Source organism: Microcaecilia unicolor, chromosome 3 (assembly GCF_901765095.1).
Source record: "Microcaecilia unicolor chromosome 3, aMicUni1.1, whole genome shotgun sequence".
Lineage (NCBI taxonomy): Eukaryota > Metazoa > Chordata > Amphibia > Gymnophiona > Siphonopidae > Microcaecilia > Microcaecilia unicolor.
Window position 1 is genome coordinate 4,357,226 of NC_044033.1, and position 16,918 is coordinate 4,374,143.

General features: G+C 41.0%; 1 protein-coding gene across 1 annotated transcript in view; it reads right to left on the minus strand.

Annotated features, from left to right (window-relative positions):
- LOC115467373 (CSC1-like protein 1) overlaps window positions 1–15,820 on the minus strand; it is a 72,227-nt gene extending 56,407 nt beyond the window's left edge. The window contains 6 exon segments of the mRNA XM_030199245.1: window positions 1,120–1,226; window positions 3,612–3,765; window positions 7,621–7,673; window positions 7,675–7,759; window positions 12,259–12,392; window positions 15,767–15,820. Of these exon segments, the coding sequence (XP_030055105.1) occupies window positions 1,120–1,226; window positions 3,612–3,765; window positions 7,621–7,673; window positions 7,675–7,759; window positions 12,259–12,392; window positions 15,767–15,820 (587 nt within the window).
- Window positions 15,821–16,918: the final 1,098 nt, after the last annotated feature.

Consider the following 16,918-nt stretch of genomic DNA (forward strand, 5'->3'; position numbering starts at 1 on the left):
TTTGAATCTCTTTACATCAAATGAACATATCCAAATCTCTGAACTGCTGGAGAGGGTATAATGTTCCCATTAACAAAGCTCATATGCTAAAGTATTGCCCTAACAGGATTAATGGCCTGCCATGACTGGGCAAGTGGACCTTATGATGAACAGACTTCTCTTATTCTTCTGTAGAGGGTGGAAACTTACATACTAATCCCTCGAGAGAATCCCTCCCCCCCCAACAAAACTCTATCTACTCCTTGCTATTTCTCACTTTAAAACCAATTCTTCAAGTCTAGAAACGCCCATCTCTTCCTTCTCTAGATAACTGGCTGCAGTCTGCTATGTCCCTTAAAAATGCAGAACTGACAGTGGGGTTTTACACCCGGACCCAAAACTGCAACCTGTCAAGTCTCTAAACTCTTATCCCTTCTATTAAAAAGGGAAACAATGTATTTTTAGGAATGTGCATTCATTACTGGACATTTGGTTCAGCAGGGTGCCTTCAAAATTTTAGTGTGCACAAAATATAATTAACATACATTAAGCTATGAGTTAACACAAAGTCAAGGAAACATATGAAAATGAACAAAAGTCAGGAGAGAGAGAAAACAAAAAAAATTCTAGGGCAGTGGAGTCACTCTCAAAGGTTTTGTGTACTGACTCCACAGCCCTGAAAAAGTCAAACTAGCTTAAAATGGTTTCCTGTGCACATCCCTAATTGATTAAATCCTTTAACTATACAAAAGCTATTTCAACCACTTGACCTTGTGGGATTGTACAATGACGACTGCACTGCTGTGATCTGCCAGGTAGGACAGCCGAGTTCAGCTCCTTAGGCTGGCAGGTGCTAGCAATGCTGTTAAGACAACATCTATCAACCAGAGCGAGGAGGGGCCGAGGATCACCACAGTAATTACTTGGCTGGGAGGAACTGAGGGAAGGGGTATAAATGAAGACAAATCCTTTACGGGCACAGTAGTCTCAGTGAAGAGTAGCTGGGAGTCTAAAAAACAGTACAGAAGGCAACTGCTAGGCCAACAGGAAGGACAACAGCAGACTGCCAAAGGCTCTGCTTATGGCAAAATAACAGCAAAGTTCATGCAAAAAGGTCAACCAGAAGAGAAAATTGCTTACTTTGTCCAGTGACACTCCATCAGTGTTGTATAGTAAACTATGTTGGGTAGCAGAGCTGAGAAGGACCACAAGAGGATGGTTGGGAAGAACTGGCTGACCACAGGGTTCTAAAGGAAAAGGTTGAGGGCAAGTCAGTGCGTCAAGCGTAGTCCCTGGCTATAATGGGCAAATACTGTCCTCTGCAAACTAAAGCACAATGTTTAGAAGAAGCAGCAGGGGCTTGTAGGCTGCCATTAACCTAGGGATGCTGAGAAGGGAGGGGCTGTAGTTAATCATCTGAGACAATTCTGATTTCTTTTAGTTTCAGATTTTTATTTATGTTCAACGATTACTAATAGCTCCTGACCTAGGGGTGGGCAACCTTGGTCCTTGAGGGCCGCAATCCAGTCGGGTTTTATTTCCTCAATGAATATGCATGAGATCTATTTGCATGACCTGCCTCCATTGTATGCAAATAGATCTTCCATACCTAATCATCAGGGAAGTCCTGAAAACCTGACATGGTTGCGGCTCTTAAGGACCAAGATTAGACCAGGGGTGGGCAGAGTATCTCCCCAACAAAAACATTAGGGGGTTGATATTCAGCCCAAGGTGGCAAGTGATCTGTAAGCCAGTCAACCCCAGACATTCAATGCTGGGGCGTGTCCGGGTATGTTAACTGGGCATCGACCGATATTGAGACCAGTGTCCAGTTAACTCAGCAGATCTATCTGCTCACTTAATCAGTTAGAGAACTGAATATTGCAGCAAGTAGTTCCATGCTGGCTCTGCCCCCAGACCACCCCTACTCTAGCTGATTAGTGCTGTGGGGGGTCAGAGGGGATATTCAGCTGCCATTAAGTGCCCTGGACACCTGAGCCTTTCCTGCTCCATTAAACCCTTCTGAATATTGACCCTCTCACAGCAACTGGAGCTACATATACTGTATCAGACCTGATAGAGGACAGAAAAAATAGTGTACAACAGGTTAAATATTCTCTCTCTGAAGGATCCTTTGTGGGTGAAAAATTTGTTATAGTTAAACAGCCGATACTACATCTTTCAGAAAAGAAAATGCAAAATCTGTAGCTGTTATCAGTGATTGATGCTTTCAGTTTCAAAACAAAATGTTAAAGAAAAACTAATGGATAACTAATCTTGCCTTTGTTCCACAAATATATACGTCAGTAAACTGTTGTGTCTTATTTAGGTGGGTTATGGGCATCTTCAGTAGCTGAGGATTCATCCAGGCAGGCCTTAGCTTCCACTGAAGAGAAGACCCTCCTGTTACAACCCGAAGGCTAAGCCGGAATCACGGATAGTCTCAGAAATGCCAGAAGCCCTCTAGGCGGATCATGTACATAAACCCCTAACAGTACATCTTATATCATCACCAAATGCTTACATACTAGAACTCAGAGCTTTTGAGAACAGGCACTTCTGTTGAACATGCTGTTCAGTTCCAGCCTGGAAGCTTTTCTTGAGTGTGCCACAGTCAGCATAACTGACTAGTCAGATATCAGGGGAGCTAAAAGTACTTCAGGTGTGCATGGAGCAAATGTTTTCTCACTGCCAGAAGAAATGTTAAACAGAACAAGCAAGCAGATTGCAAGCAACAGGACTGGATGGAATATAGGACATTAGTTCCTTAGAAACACCACCTCACTTTCCATTTCAAATACCAAGTTAAGAAAAAAAAAATCAACTCTCTAGCTTATAAACAATGATTCCTTGTGGCCAGTGAAATACTAATATTAAATCTATCTGTCACCCTACAATGACTTTGCTAACAAAACTATGTAAGCCACATTGAGCCTGCAAATAGGTGGGATAATGTGGGATACAAATGCAATAAATAATAAAAAATACTTGCCAATCTAACTTGCTACAGTGTGAGCTAAAACCAAAATAAATATTTAGCTCCACCAAGTGGCTTATCAGGGTTAAAAAACCCAAGGCGAATCTAGCAAGGGCATTACTTTCCTCCAAGTGCCCTATCCTTAAGCACAACAGGGGCAATAATCAGTGAGTTTACTCCTTTAAAATTCCCTCTCGATTACTGCCAGTCTCCCAGTGCCCTTTCTGTTACCTGCAGAAAAGAGAGGCAGCTCAGAGAAATTGAGGTACACACAGAGACTACATACTTTATGCTAAACTGCATTGTCTCTGGGTGTGCCAACCCTCAGTTTCAACGGGATACTCCACGGGCAGAATCATCATTGCCACAGAAAGCACACTGCTTGTCTGCCCGGCTCGCTCCACCCCCTGTTATTCATATTGCCATGCCCAAATCTGGAAAATAATACCATTTTATAACCAAGTTTGCACAATGCTTGCTCTGACCTTCAGTGCAGAGGTATAGTAATCAGAGATATGCATAGACAGACTACGTACCCGCTTTAACTTTAAAAGCATGAAAGGCTCAATCATCAATTCAGTGAAGAAAGGTCTAATAGGCCTATGGGCTGAATAGGTCATTGTGCAAACAGGACAAAACAATGAAAGACACTCACATTCAAGTAGTATATCGGTTTGGTGACGTTGAATTTGTCTATGGTGGTAATGATGATGGACGGGGTGGTCAGAAAAAACAGCACAATGAAAAGAAAGAAATTAATCCCAATCCATCGAGCCCACCACTTCAGTCCCTGCACCGAGAGATTTCCCCTGTCAAACAAAGAAAAAAAGAGAGGCAAATTATAAGAGAAAACATTTTGTGTACTTGTTGAACCACAGGATCTGCAAAAGAGCCTGTCCCAGAGTGGAAAAGATCTATAAAGACACCACAGGGAGCACAATTCCTCAGGGTGGCCTTCCAACGGCAGCCCTGAAAGGCAAAGCCCAGGGGGGCTTGTCTTCTGGTCTGCCTTTATTACAGATCAGTTCAAAGCAAATTACACATGGATAATGGAACAATACAAATTAAATATTATACAATAAAATAGTATCAATTAAAATAGATCTTCAAGCTAAGGACTGTAAGCAGGCTTTTTTTTTTTTGGACATGATACACTTCAAAAAACCATTAGTACTAAACTGTAAAAGCCTTGAAAATAGTTAAAACCAAGACGAGGCAAAGCCCCCACAGGCAAAGACAGCTAGGGGGCACATCAATCTAAATGATAATAAAATAACAATGTATAAATATTTCCTCAATTATTACTTTAAAAGGAGTGAAGCCTGTGAAAACTGGGATTTGAATTAGAGACTAAGTATATGTATTGTTAAATAACTTCTGGTTTTTAAAAGAGAAGAATGTAATCAGATGTATATTTCTAACTAATATTGGACAACAAGTATGTTTTCAATGAAATGATTTGACTTTACACCGTATTGGCCTTGAAGAAGTCAACCAGATGATCAATGTGGAATAATGAATTAGACAAGTAATATCTGGGGATAATCAGGTTAATACCACTTTTTTTTTGTTTACTGTTTAATTGATCTCCTTATCTTGTGGTCTAAGGAAGAGAATAGAATTACCTGACTGAAATAATTCCTACATATTACCTTCTCTGTATTTCCAGCAAGTTGTTTATCGCTTGTAAAAATTTAAATGGTTATAAATAAAAAATTAAAAAAAAAAAAAAAACCCAACAATGTATTAAAGACTCAAACCAAACCCTTAATCAACTCAACATGGCTCTCAATTTGGTGATCTGCCCGCACCAGAGGTACAAAATTTAGGTATGGATGATGCTGGGTGGTGAGTTAGATATTGAAGTCTTCCTCTTACCTTTGAGAATTCTTAAAGGTTATTAGGAGCGTATTTAGACCCATTTTTATACATGGAAGATCAAGTCAATTTAAAAAATCTTTGGAAATGAAGATTACTTCATAGGATCAGATATTACTATCAGTATGACACATTTAAAATCTAGTTCAAGATGTATTTCTATTGCGGGCGTTCCAAGAATGGTGGACGTTTGGTGTTCAGTTTGTTTCCTTATCTCTCCTACTAGATGGGAAGAAATGCAAGGGAGTGAAGCGTCTGTTGTCTGAAGCCTCGGCCCCAGTACTATCTGGGCCAATGGACAGTTTTGTGCTTCGACCCGAGGCAGGAGTGATTCCAGGTGGCTTGCTGGGATTGCCATGACTTCCCCTGAGCTGGAAGTTTCTCTATCCCTGGAGCCATGGCTCCCACCACCTTTGCTGCAGGGAAGTCCATACAGCCGCTCGATGAAATGAGCGATGGCAGAGGGGCCCTGAAGCAATCCACAGCTGGAGGAGACGCTGTGAAGATTGAGAACCTGCAGCACACCGTATAAGTCTGCCCAGCACTATCCCCGCCTCCCAACACCGGCTCTGCCACCCATGTAGGACCTCTATGTTAATTTCTGCTGTAAATACTAACAAAAACAAATCTTCTCTCAACAATTATGCTGTCACCTGCAAACTGCACGCTGTTTGACAAAGTACCTCATGAAAGACTCCAGAGGAAATTGGAGAGTCATGGGATAAGAGGTAGTGTTCTATTGTGGATTAAAACTGGTTCAGGATAGAAAACTGGTTGAAGGACTGTTTTCCATAACCTGGTACAATCAATGGTGCTCAGTCATCTAGACTACTGCAACGCACTCTACGCCGGCTGTAAAGAGCAATAATAAAGAAACTTCAAACAGCCCAGAACAGCTAGACTCATATTTGATAAAACAAAATATGAAAGTGCTAAACCTCTACAAGAAAAGCTACACTGGCTCCCACTTAAAGAGCACATCACGTTCAAAATATGCTCCCCTAGTCCACAAAATCATTCACGGAGATGCACCAGCCTACACATCAGACCTCATAGACCTACCACCCAGGAATGCTAAAAGATCATCCCGCACATTCCTTAACCTGCACTTCCCCAACTGCAAAGGTCTAAAATACAAACTAATGCATGCGTCAAACTTTACCTACTTGAGCCACAGTATGGAACACACTGCCGTGCAACTTAAAAACGATCTACGAACTAACCAACTTCCGCAAACTCACTGAAGACCCATCTCTTTAATAAGGCATACCACAAAGATCAACAAATGTGAATATACACCACTCCTCCACATATATTCAGAACTGTCCCTATAACATCTGCTTGTTATATTACTATCATGTTTTATCATTATCATGTTACCCAAGCTTCTTCTATAACACCGAATGTATATTTTCTAATATATTTCCACTATTCATGATTATTATAAGCCACATTGAGCCTGCAAAGAGGTGGGAAAATGTGGGATACAAATGCACTAAATAAATAAATTAAATAAAACAGAGAGTAGGGTTAATGGTCAGTATTCTCAATGGCGAAGGGTAGTTAGTGGGTTCCCTAGGGGTCTGTTCTCGGACCGCTGCTTTTAACATATTATAAATGACCTAGAGATGGTAGTAACTAGTGAGGGTAATTAATTTGCTGATGACACAAAGTTATTCAAAGTCGTTAAATCATGGGAGGATTGTGCAAAATTACAACAGGACCTTACAAGACTGGGAGAGATGGGCGTCTAAATGGCAGATGACGTTTAATATGAGCAAGTGCAAAGTGATGCATCTGGGAAAGAGAAACCCGAATTATAGCTCGTCATGCAATGTTCCACGTTAGGAGTCACTGACCAAGAAAGGGATCTAGGTGTCTTTGATGAAGACTTCTGCTCAGTGTGCTGCAGCGGCTAAGAAAGCAATATAGAATGTTAGGTATCATTAGGAAAGGAATGGAAAACAAAAATGAGGGATGTTATAATGCCTTTGTATCGCTCCATGGTGCGACCGCACCTCGAATATTGTGTCAGTTCTGGTCGCCGTATCTCAAAAAGATATAGTGGAATTAGAAAGGTGCAGAGAAGGGCGACGAAAAATGATAAAGGGGATAGGACGACTTCCCTATGAGGAAAGGCTAAAGCAGCTAGGGCTCTTCAGCTTAGAGAAAAGGCGGATGAGGGGAGATATGATAGAGGTCTATAAAATAATGAGTGGAGCTGAATGGGTAGATGTGACGCATCTGTTCACGCTTTCCAAAAATTACTAGGACTAGGGAGCATGCGATGAAGCTACAATGTAGTAAATTTAAAACGAATCAGAGAAAAATTTTCTTCACTCAACGTGTAATTAAACTCTGGAATCCGTTGCCAGAGAATGTGGTAAAGGCGGTTAGCTTAGCAGAGTTTAAAAAAAGGTTTGGACGGCTTCCTAAAGGAAAAGTCATAGACCGTTATTAATGGACTTGGGGACAATCCACTATTTCTGGGATAAGCAGTATAAATGTTTGTACTTTTTGGGATCTTGCCAGGTATTTGTGACCTGCATTGGCCACTGTTGGAAACAGGATGCTGGGCTTGATGGAGCTTTGGTCTTTCCCAGTATGGCAATACTTATGTACTTCTTATTATTATTTATGCATTTGTATCCCACCTTTTCCCACCTATTTGCAGGCTCAATGTGGCTTACATAGTTTAGTTATGACATTGTCATTTCAGGATATCAGATACAATTAGTAATTATGAGGTTATAATTTCATCAATGAAAGAGTTTAGGGGCACTTACCAATAGATGTTTTCTGGATGGGTGGCGTAGTTCACATTCCACCTGGCAAGTGCGCAGCTCTTTGCTATAGGAGGATGACTGGGGCTCTCCTTTGCATTTATAACCTTCACATTTACAGGCATTGAAGTCTTTCAGGATACTGCAATGGCAAAATACAGCAACAGCTAAATTATTTCACATGCAATCTTGCTGAATTCAATATAGTATTGCTTGTGTAACTTAAGTCATTTAATGTAAGATATTTTGGACCTCCGCTTTCATGAGGTTCCCACTGTGCCCAATACAGCCAAATGAAAACATGGGGAGAGGGAATTTCCCCTAGTCTCACTACAACTGAGACAGAACCCAGGTTTTGGCAAGCTATGGGTGCTGGCAAATGACTAAAAACCAGGTCTGCAGCTCAGGGAACATGAAACTCATTCAACAGGCAGTAACAAGACTGCAGAAAACTCAGGAGTATTTTCACATTCCAATTTCAGAGTTATTTGAGCCACTCCAGTGATTATAACAAACTCACTACGTTTATGCAAGGTTTGATGATCCTAACGCATGAGGAGATTTAGACATTGTTGCTAAGCCACTCAGACTACAAGATGTTCAAGGAGGGCAGGACAGGGTAGGCAGACAGAAATGGGGAGCCAATGGAACTGCAAGGTGTAAAGAAAAGAGGGAAGGAAAAGGCACTTTGGAATTTCTTTGGCAGGGAAAATAGTATTTCTTGCACAGAATGGATCTGCAGATTTCCAGTACAATAGACACATTTACCAATGGCACTCTCCATTTTGGAGGTAATTTTCTAACTCACTTGAGAATGCAGATAGTGATTTATAGGTTCAAAGAGGTGTTTAACAAAATTGTCCAGGCATATAGATACATGAAGTAGGTGCTAGGAAAAGTGTCTACCTGTAAGCATAGGCATTCTGGGGGCAGAGAATGGCTAGCCTGCAATTTCTGTCATGTTTGTGACAGCATCATGAGCGCAGATGGTCCCTAATCTGAGTTCTGCCCCCCTTCTTACCTCCCCGAACACAAGGAGCCCCCCATCTAGGACTTTTACTCACCCACCCGTAGGACCCCCAGGACCTACCTTATAATCCCTGGTGGTCCAGTCAGGGCAGGAGTGATCCCAGTCACTCCTGACCATGCTGGTTCCACTCTCAACATGGCTGCTGTGACCTCTTGAGTCTCATGATAGCAACCACTGGGTATTGCAATGCAATGTTTCCCAAGTCAGTCCTGGAGACACAAGATGTCCACAATAAATATGCATGAAAGACATCTACATACAATCAATATCATGCATATTCATTGTGGATATCCTGAAAACCTGACTGGCAAGGGGGTACTTCCAGGACCCTACTTGGGAAACACTGTTGTAATAAAGGCCCGGGGGGCTTGGAGCAAAGGTCTTGTTCAGAGTGGAGTGGGCAAGTCTTGCGCAGTTATGTGAAAAACAAAGTTAAGTCAAATGGGCAAAAGGTATGAAGTTTCAGCTTCTGCTGAAAACAAGCGTAACGTTTTGGCCAAACCTGAAAACATGCCAAAACTCTGAATAGGACATTTTGCAGAGGTCAAAGTCATGCTAGAAATGTTTTTCAATGCCAAAACGTCTAGGCCAGGCTGCTTTGGACAAGCTGAGACAGAAAATGTTCTTCCCACAAATGCCTCATGCCAGTCTGACCCAAGAAAACGTCTGCCTTTTTTTGTACCAAAACAAGGGGAAAATACATCGCTGGTCAGTCGCTACTATCAGAACTAGACAAACACCCAGCACTAAACGAAAACACTGTCCTAGCCTTTACCTCAGGCTTACCAAAATCAAGACCTGCGCTGTAGTCTAATAGACTCTAGAACATGGGGCGGCTAGATGTAGTGTACTTGGATTTTAGCAAAGCCTTTGACAACAGTTCTGCACAGGCGATGATTAAGGGAGCTAAGAGACTGACTGGGTTAAAACTGTGTTAACGGGAGGAGACAGAGGGCAGTGGGTAAATGGAGCTTGCTCCGAGGAAAGAGATGTTATCAGTGGTTGCGCAGGATTGTCTTGTCAACATCTTTGTGAGTGATATGCAGAAGGACCGTCTGGAAGGTTGTGTCTCTTTGCGGATGATACCAAAACCCTAATAGAGTGGACACCCAGAGGGTATGGATGGCATGAAGAAGGATCTAGCAAAGCTTGAAGAATGGTCAATACTTGGCAACTAAGATTTAATGCTAAGAAACTGCAGGGTCATGCACTTGTGTTACAGAATCCAAGGACACAATACAATATATGGGGGTGAAGCGCTTCTTGTGTACGAAGAAAAGCAAGACTCTGGGGAGGTGATTGTGTTTGATGACCTTAAGGTGGCCAAACAGGTAGAAAAGGTGATGGTCAAAGTCAGAAGAATGCTTGGATGCATAAGGAGAGGGAAGACCAGCAGGAAAAAAAAAAGGTGATAATGCTCTATACAAGTCTCTGGTGAGGCCCCATTACAGTACTGCGTGCAATTCTGGAGACCACGTCTACAGAAAGATATAAACAGGATAGAGTCTGTCCAGAGGGGCCTACCAAACTGTTAAGCAGTCTTGGTCATAAAACATATAGTGCTAGGCTCATGGACTTCAACATGTATACACGCTAGAAGAGAGGCAGGAGATATGATAGAGACGTTTTTAAATGCATAGTTGCGTTAATGTACAGGGAGGTGAGCTTTTCAATGAAGGAAAACTCTGGAAGAGGGCATAGGATGAACTTAAGAGGAAATAGGCTTAGGAAGAATCTAAGAAAATACTCTTTCAGAGAAAGGGTGGTTGATGCATGGAATGGCCTCCTGGTGGAGGTTGTGGAGACAAAGACTGTCAGAATTTAAGAAAGCATGGGACAGGTACGTGGGATCCCTTAGAAAAAGGAGGAAATTAGTGGGTACTGAGGAAGGGCAGACTGGATGGGCCATTTAGCCCTATCTGTCGTCATGTTTCTAAGTTGTTTCTCATCAGTAATAGGACTGCCACAGACCTTGTGCTTCCCTTCGGGGATGCCTCAAGCCTCCCATTAACCATGGAGAAAGTAAACATGCTCTTGCCACTCACAGTTTTCAAGCTCTGCATGCTTACAAAAGCGTTGGCAGGCTGCAAGCCTTCTGATGTGCTGAGTTATAAAATCCTTTTCTCCTTCATTTCAAGCCCCCGCTTTGGGGAATGAGGCAACAGCCAAAGGGGGGTAGGAAAAGCTCAGGCTCCTCTGAACTATACCCCAGCTCAAGCAATATCAATTTCTTTATTGGAGATGCAACCTTAAAGCTAACCTCAGCTCACTTGAAGCACAGTTTTCTAACTGGCTCAGGAGCTAACCCAATGGACCAGTCTAGGAGCTGTAAGGCCTGTGCATCACCATCTGCAAGAGACAGAGAAATATTGAAGACACAATGTTGCATGGTGCCTTTAGAGGGCAGAGCTCAAGGCTCTTGTCCTATGTCTCCATCTGCTGGTTGATGGGCATAATCTACAGGTTCTGAACTGGTCTGGTGAGGACACTAAGTAAATAGTGATTTCTCCTACTGACTAAACTATTTCATAAACAGAAAATCATTTGAGAAAAATTATACCAAAAATACACATTTCATTTAGAAAGATGTAACTCTGTCCATTCAAATCACCCACCAACTCTAAAAAGCTGGATGTTCTTCACATGAAGTTTAGCAGGGATAGTTCATCCTTTTCAGTTATAAGGGGTAGATGAACCACACATACAAACCACAAGCATATGTTATGAGAAAGCTTCCAACTTTGTCCCCCCCACCCCATTTTCCTCAAATCATGCCCATTTTTGAGAACTGGGAAAAGTCAGATGTCTCTCAAAGCATCTACCTCTATGAAGAGTTTTGTACAGCTAAGTCTAAACTTACACACACATCCATGCAATCTCATATGCCTGTTAGTTCTATATAGAGCCGAGGCTAAAAACAATTTTTTCACATTTGAATTACATCTGACACTTAAGTTTGCATATTCTGCATTTTTTGGTTTATAATGTCCTGCAATGACAAACACTATATCATAATGCAGTGCAGGAGAGAGAAAATATGACATTGTAGAGAGAAGACACAGAGCAGCAGAATGACAACATTCTCACTGGAGAAAATACTTAATTATGCAGCACATAGTTAACATATTTAATCTCTTGCCAGAAAGCGTGGTCAAGGCAAACAACCAGTAAGGTTCAAAAAGGTTGGACAAGTTCCGGAGGAAATGTCCATAAAAATTATTAGTCAACTTGGAAAGTTATCACTGCTCCGTGAAATGAGCTATAAGAAATTTTGATCTACTTTTTGGAATCTGCTGGTTGTAACCTGAAATGGCCACTGTCAGACGCAGGAATAACAGACCTCCATTTGACTCAGCATTGCTTTAATTATGATATTACCTTACAAACGGGATTAGTGCATTGGGTTGCCTTGCCTACACTATCTGAAATCACCAGACATGTTCCATTGATTAGTGAAACTCACTATTCACTCTTCAAAGCTCTCAAAGTCAAGCCCCACAGCTACAACTAATCCAAAGATCAGACATTCTCAGTGGCTTTGCCAAACAAGGCCCTCTAGGAAAAAGCTTATTTTACTCAAAAGTTAGCATCACACACATTAACAAACTTACTAAGTTGCCATAGATTTCTCTGTGAAAGTTATAAAAGCCATTCCTAAAGGTCTAGTGTGAACCGTTTTTCTCTTCTGAATATATTCCTCCAGGAGTTTATCCTTCTCCCTGCTGTAGTAATCGATAGCATCCTCCTTTGAGAAGCAAAATAAAACAGAAATTGTTTAATAGCCACTATCAGCATGGATTTAGATAATGTATCACAGACATTCACAGCTTAAAGCAATGGACTGTGCCCTAGTATGTTCAGAACCTTTCTGCAAAAGGTGGATAAAACATTTTAAACTACAATAAGGAAGAGCAACAAAAGCCAAAACAGAAGAAAAAAGTTTAGTATAATAATTTGATATAGTCACAAATGCCTGCAATTCACTTACATTAAAGTAGGCTTTATTAGTCTTTGACTCTTTGATTTAACCCCATACACTAAAAAATAATCCATCACACAGCCAGGCACAATCACGTTTGAACACTTGTGACTGTGCAATCTAAGAGCTCAAATCATGCTCTCTTATAAAACACTAGTAAAAAGCCCCGTTTCTGATGCAAATGAAACGGGGGCTAGCAATGTTTTCTTCTGTGTGCATGTGGGAGTGTGTGTGTCCCTGCCCTCTGGCCTCTCTCCCCCCCCCTCTGAGTCCTTCACTGTTACAGAGCCAGCGATTTGATTTCCTGCTCTGCTGTTTTCCTTCACTGACTGTGGTACAGAGAGGGCGGGACAGACACTCATAGGGAAACCGGATATCTCGCCCCCTTCACACTTCCGGCTGGAGGCTTCATAGAACGTTGGTGTTGCCTTTTATATAGAGAGAGCGATTTGATTTCGTGCTCTGCTGTTTTCCTTCACTGACTGTGTTACAGAGAGGGCGGGGCAGACACTCATAGGGAAACCGGATATCTCGCCCCCTTCACACTTCCAGCTGGAGGCTTCATAGAACGTTGGTGTTGCCTTTTATATAGAGAGATTAAACACTGACCTGGCCTTCACATCTATCCTATAATGCAGATTCTATTCTCTCTATGAATAAAAGTCTTATTGAAACCACTGCTAGACTAATTTTTCACCCATGGTTAGTCTCAAACACTTCTATTTGGGGTTTTTTTTTTTTTTTTGGAGATGCCCAAAATATTAAAACTAGCTTTCTCAGCTTCTGAAAAATCCAGAAGTCCTGTTAGGCGCCTGTAAGCAAAGATGCTGTTACAGACACAAGAATAACCCAGTATCGGTGTGTCTAATGTTTAGGTCAAAGCAGCATATCTATGTAGACTATGGGTGCATGCATTTTCCTATTTAAATGACTGGCTGGTAAAGAGCACATCTCAGGAAGCAGAAAAATCGGTGCTTCCTGAGATGTGCTCTTTACCAGTCCAAACAGGGAAATTCATGCTCTCCCAGCCTAGGCAGATAAGCTGTTACAACCATAGGGCATTTTGTGAATATCAGAGAAGTTGATGCAAGGTCAAAAGGCAAGCAATGGTGTTTCCATAGAATAAATTTGAAAGGGCATCACCACTCATCAGATTACATTGGTTACCTATAAAGCTAGAATCATTTTCAAAACATGTACTTTTATTTACAAAATTATTTACGGGATGGCTCCAGACTATATGTGTCACATGATAGATCTCCCAACTTGAAAACTTTAACTGAAAGGGATTATTATACACTTCCCTAGTTACAAAAATATTAAATATATCCACTCTAACCAGAGATTTTTCTCATTTAAACACTAAAGGTTGGAATTATATCCCAAGGGAAATAAGACAACTCAATAACTGTATGACGTTTTGCAAATTCTTGAAGGCTTTTCTTTTTAATAAATACCCAGTGTGCTCAGGGAAACCATGCTGAACTTTTCTCTTCCTAAAGACTTGTTCAGGGTCCTTATGCCTAGGATGGGACTGAAACCTATCTTCATTGTGACTTGAAAATACTCAGAGTAAAATCCCTGCCCTCTTTCCTTGAAGGAACAGGTTTGAGCACATTTGCCTCTAAGAGAGAAGACAGCATCTTGGTTCATAAGTATTTCCTGATGTTGAGTGAGCTTGACCGGGGGAGGGAAGAAGAGGGCTTCAAACAGATACAGATGGTATCCTAGCCAGACTATCTTTAGGATCTGACGTTATAAAGGGCCAGTGGTCTGGAAAAATGTTGACTCTCTCCTACCGGTATGGATATTGGTTAATTGATAAGGATACTCGTGTTATCTCATTTGTGCCCTTTGGGTAGGAGGGGTGTGTGGCTATTTTTTAACATCTACCAGGATTAGAGTTCATGGTTTGGCGTTTACAATATGATTTGACTGCTTCTAGTACTGTTGGTTTTATATAAATTTATCGACCCCCCCCCCCCCCCCAGGTTCTTGGCATTCTATTCAATGTGATTTATTTGAGAACATTAATCATTTTGCTTGTCAATTTTCTCAATTTGTTGTAATAAGGGACTTAAATCTCCTTTTAAATGATCCTTCTGATTCTAAACTTCAAAGCTTTTTTTCTCTACTATCTAGCTGTCAGTTGAATTGTGGTGTCATTGTTATTAATCATGAAAAGGGTCAGTCATTAGATACGATTGCTTCAGGTCCATTGCTCTTACTTTCTACTCCTGCTTGGTCGGCCATTCCTTGGTATGACCATTTTTATCTCATTTCTCACTTAATTTTCTATCTCATTCTGCATCTAAACATATTAAGTATTGTAACGTGGGGACAAATCGATCCAACGATTTCCTGGAATCAGGTGATGGATAACCTTGGGCCCCTCTATAAAGATCTTATTCTACTGGAGTCTTATATGCCGCCCATTTTCCATACAGGATTCATAGCTGTTTACAATAAGGAAAGTGAAGTTTATCATATAAAGTGAACTGACGTCTCAAGGAACGATAACAGGAAGAAGAAATCAGTTACACGGGTGGCCTGAACTGTTGACATAATACCTATCTGTCAAATAGATAAGTCTTCAAGGCCTTCCTGAAGGAGAAGTAGGAGAATATGTGCATTAGATCTGGTGCTAACATATTCCATAGTCTTGTCCCTGCAAAGGAAAAGGAATTCTCAATAATGGTTTTAAGCGAATGCACTTCAGTGATGGGAAACCTAATTTCAGCGTTTTCAGAAAACTCAAAGTTCTGCTACGGGATGGAACAACCTCTCTGATCAGATATTTGAAAATTAAGCAAAGTACCTTGAAATTTATATGCTGATGAGTTGGCAACCAGGGAAGATCACGCATTGATGACACGTTGAAGCAACCCAGTCCGCAAACCATTCGAATAGCAGTATTTTTGCATCTGCTGTAGACAGGTGAGCAGTTTGCTTCAGATCTGAATTGCAATAGTCTAATTGTGGTAACAAAACTGCCTGGGCTAGAACACTACAGTCTTCCTTTTGAAATAGCGATCTGCTTGCTCTTGTCCGAGTTTAATAAAAATAAAAATAAAAAAAAAATCTTTTCCTAAGGACATTTATTAAATCTCAGACCAAAATCTAGAAATGATGCCAAGTACCCTCGAATGGTCTTCTATTTTTAGGAGTTCTCCTGTGTTCTGAGTTACCGACATTGCTAGAAGTGAACTGACCTCACCAAACCAGAGTATTTTCATTTTTTGCTTGTTTATTTTCAGGAAATATTTTGTAGTCCAGCCATCGATGACAGAAATGTGGTACCTAATGGAATCTAAAGTGTCCTCAAAGTTTTCCAGTACCGGGCATAAAAGGACAATATCATCTGGATATGATAATAGTGTGATCCCTCTGACTGACAAGTAGTTTCCTAGTGAACTCAGGTGGATATTAAAGAGAGAAGGCGAGAACAGTGAGCCCTGGGGAACCCCACATCCCAGGCACCAGCTTGTTGATTTATAATTCTTGCCTTTAACACAATATGATCTTCAGATATAATTCAAACCAGCTCAACACTTTCTCGGAAATGCCCATCTCATTTAACACGAAAAGGAGGATTGAGTGATTCACAGCATCAAATTCTGTCGAAATGTTAGTAAAATTACCTGTTGGCCTCTGCTCCATAACTGTCTAACTTTGGTAGTGAGGACAAGAAGCAGTGTTTCTGTGCTGTGTGGGCATCTAGAGCCATGTTGCATTTTATGTAGGATGTTGAAGGAGTATAAGAAATTTTGGAGCTGTTCATTTACCAGAAATTCCAGCAGCTTAGTCATCCATGGTATGCTTGCAACTGGGTGGAAGTTTTCTACTTTGGATAAGTCAGCTCCTATGGATATTGGTAAAGGTGTAAAAGACTATTTTGGACAAAGACTGTGGATAGCAACCCGATTGTAGTGTCTTATTAACAAAGGCGGTTAACCATTGCAAGATTTGGGGTAGAACCTAGTTCAACAGATATGAAGGGCATATATCTAGAAGGCAAGATTTTTTTGGAAGTCTAGCAAAGGTCTTCGAGACTGTAATAGAAGAGATTTCCTCAAAAATTTCTCATATTCTGTCCACTGAAATATAGTTTCTTTGATTTTATGGAACTATGTCAAGTTATCTAGATTTCCAGGCTAAAGTAAACAAAATTAAAGACTTTCTTACTGAAGTCAATGTTGTGCCAGGTCTTCTGCGCATGGTTGTGATGCTTCTGGGATTGAGAGTATTGGATTTGTGTTTTTTCAAAAAGTTTAAAAAGGGCATTTGAAGAG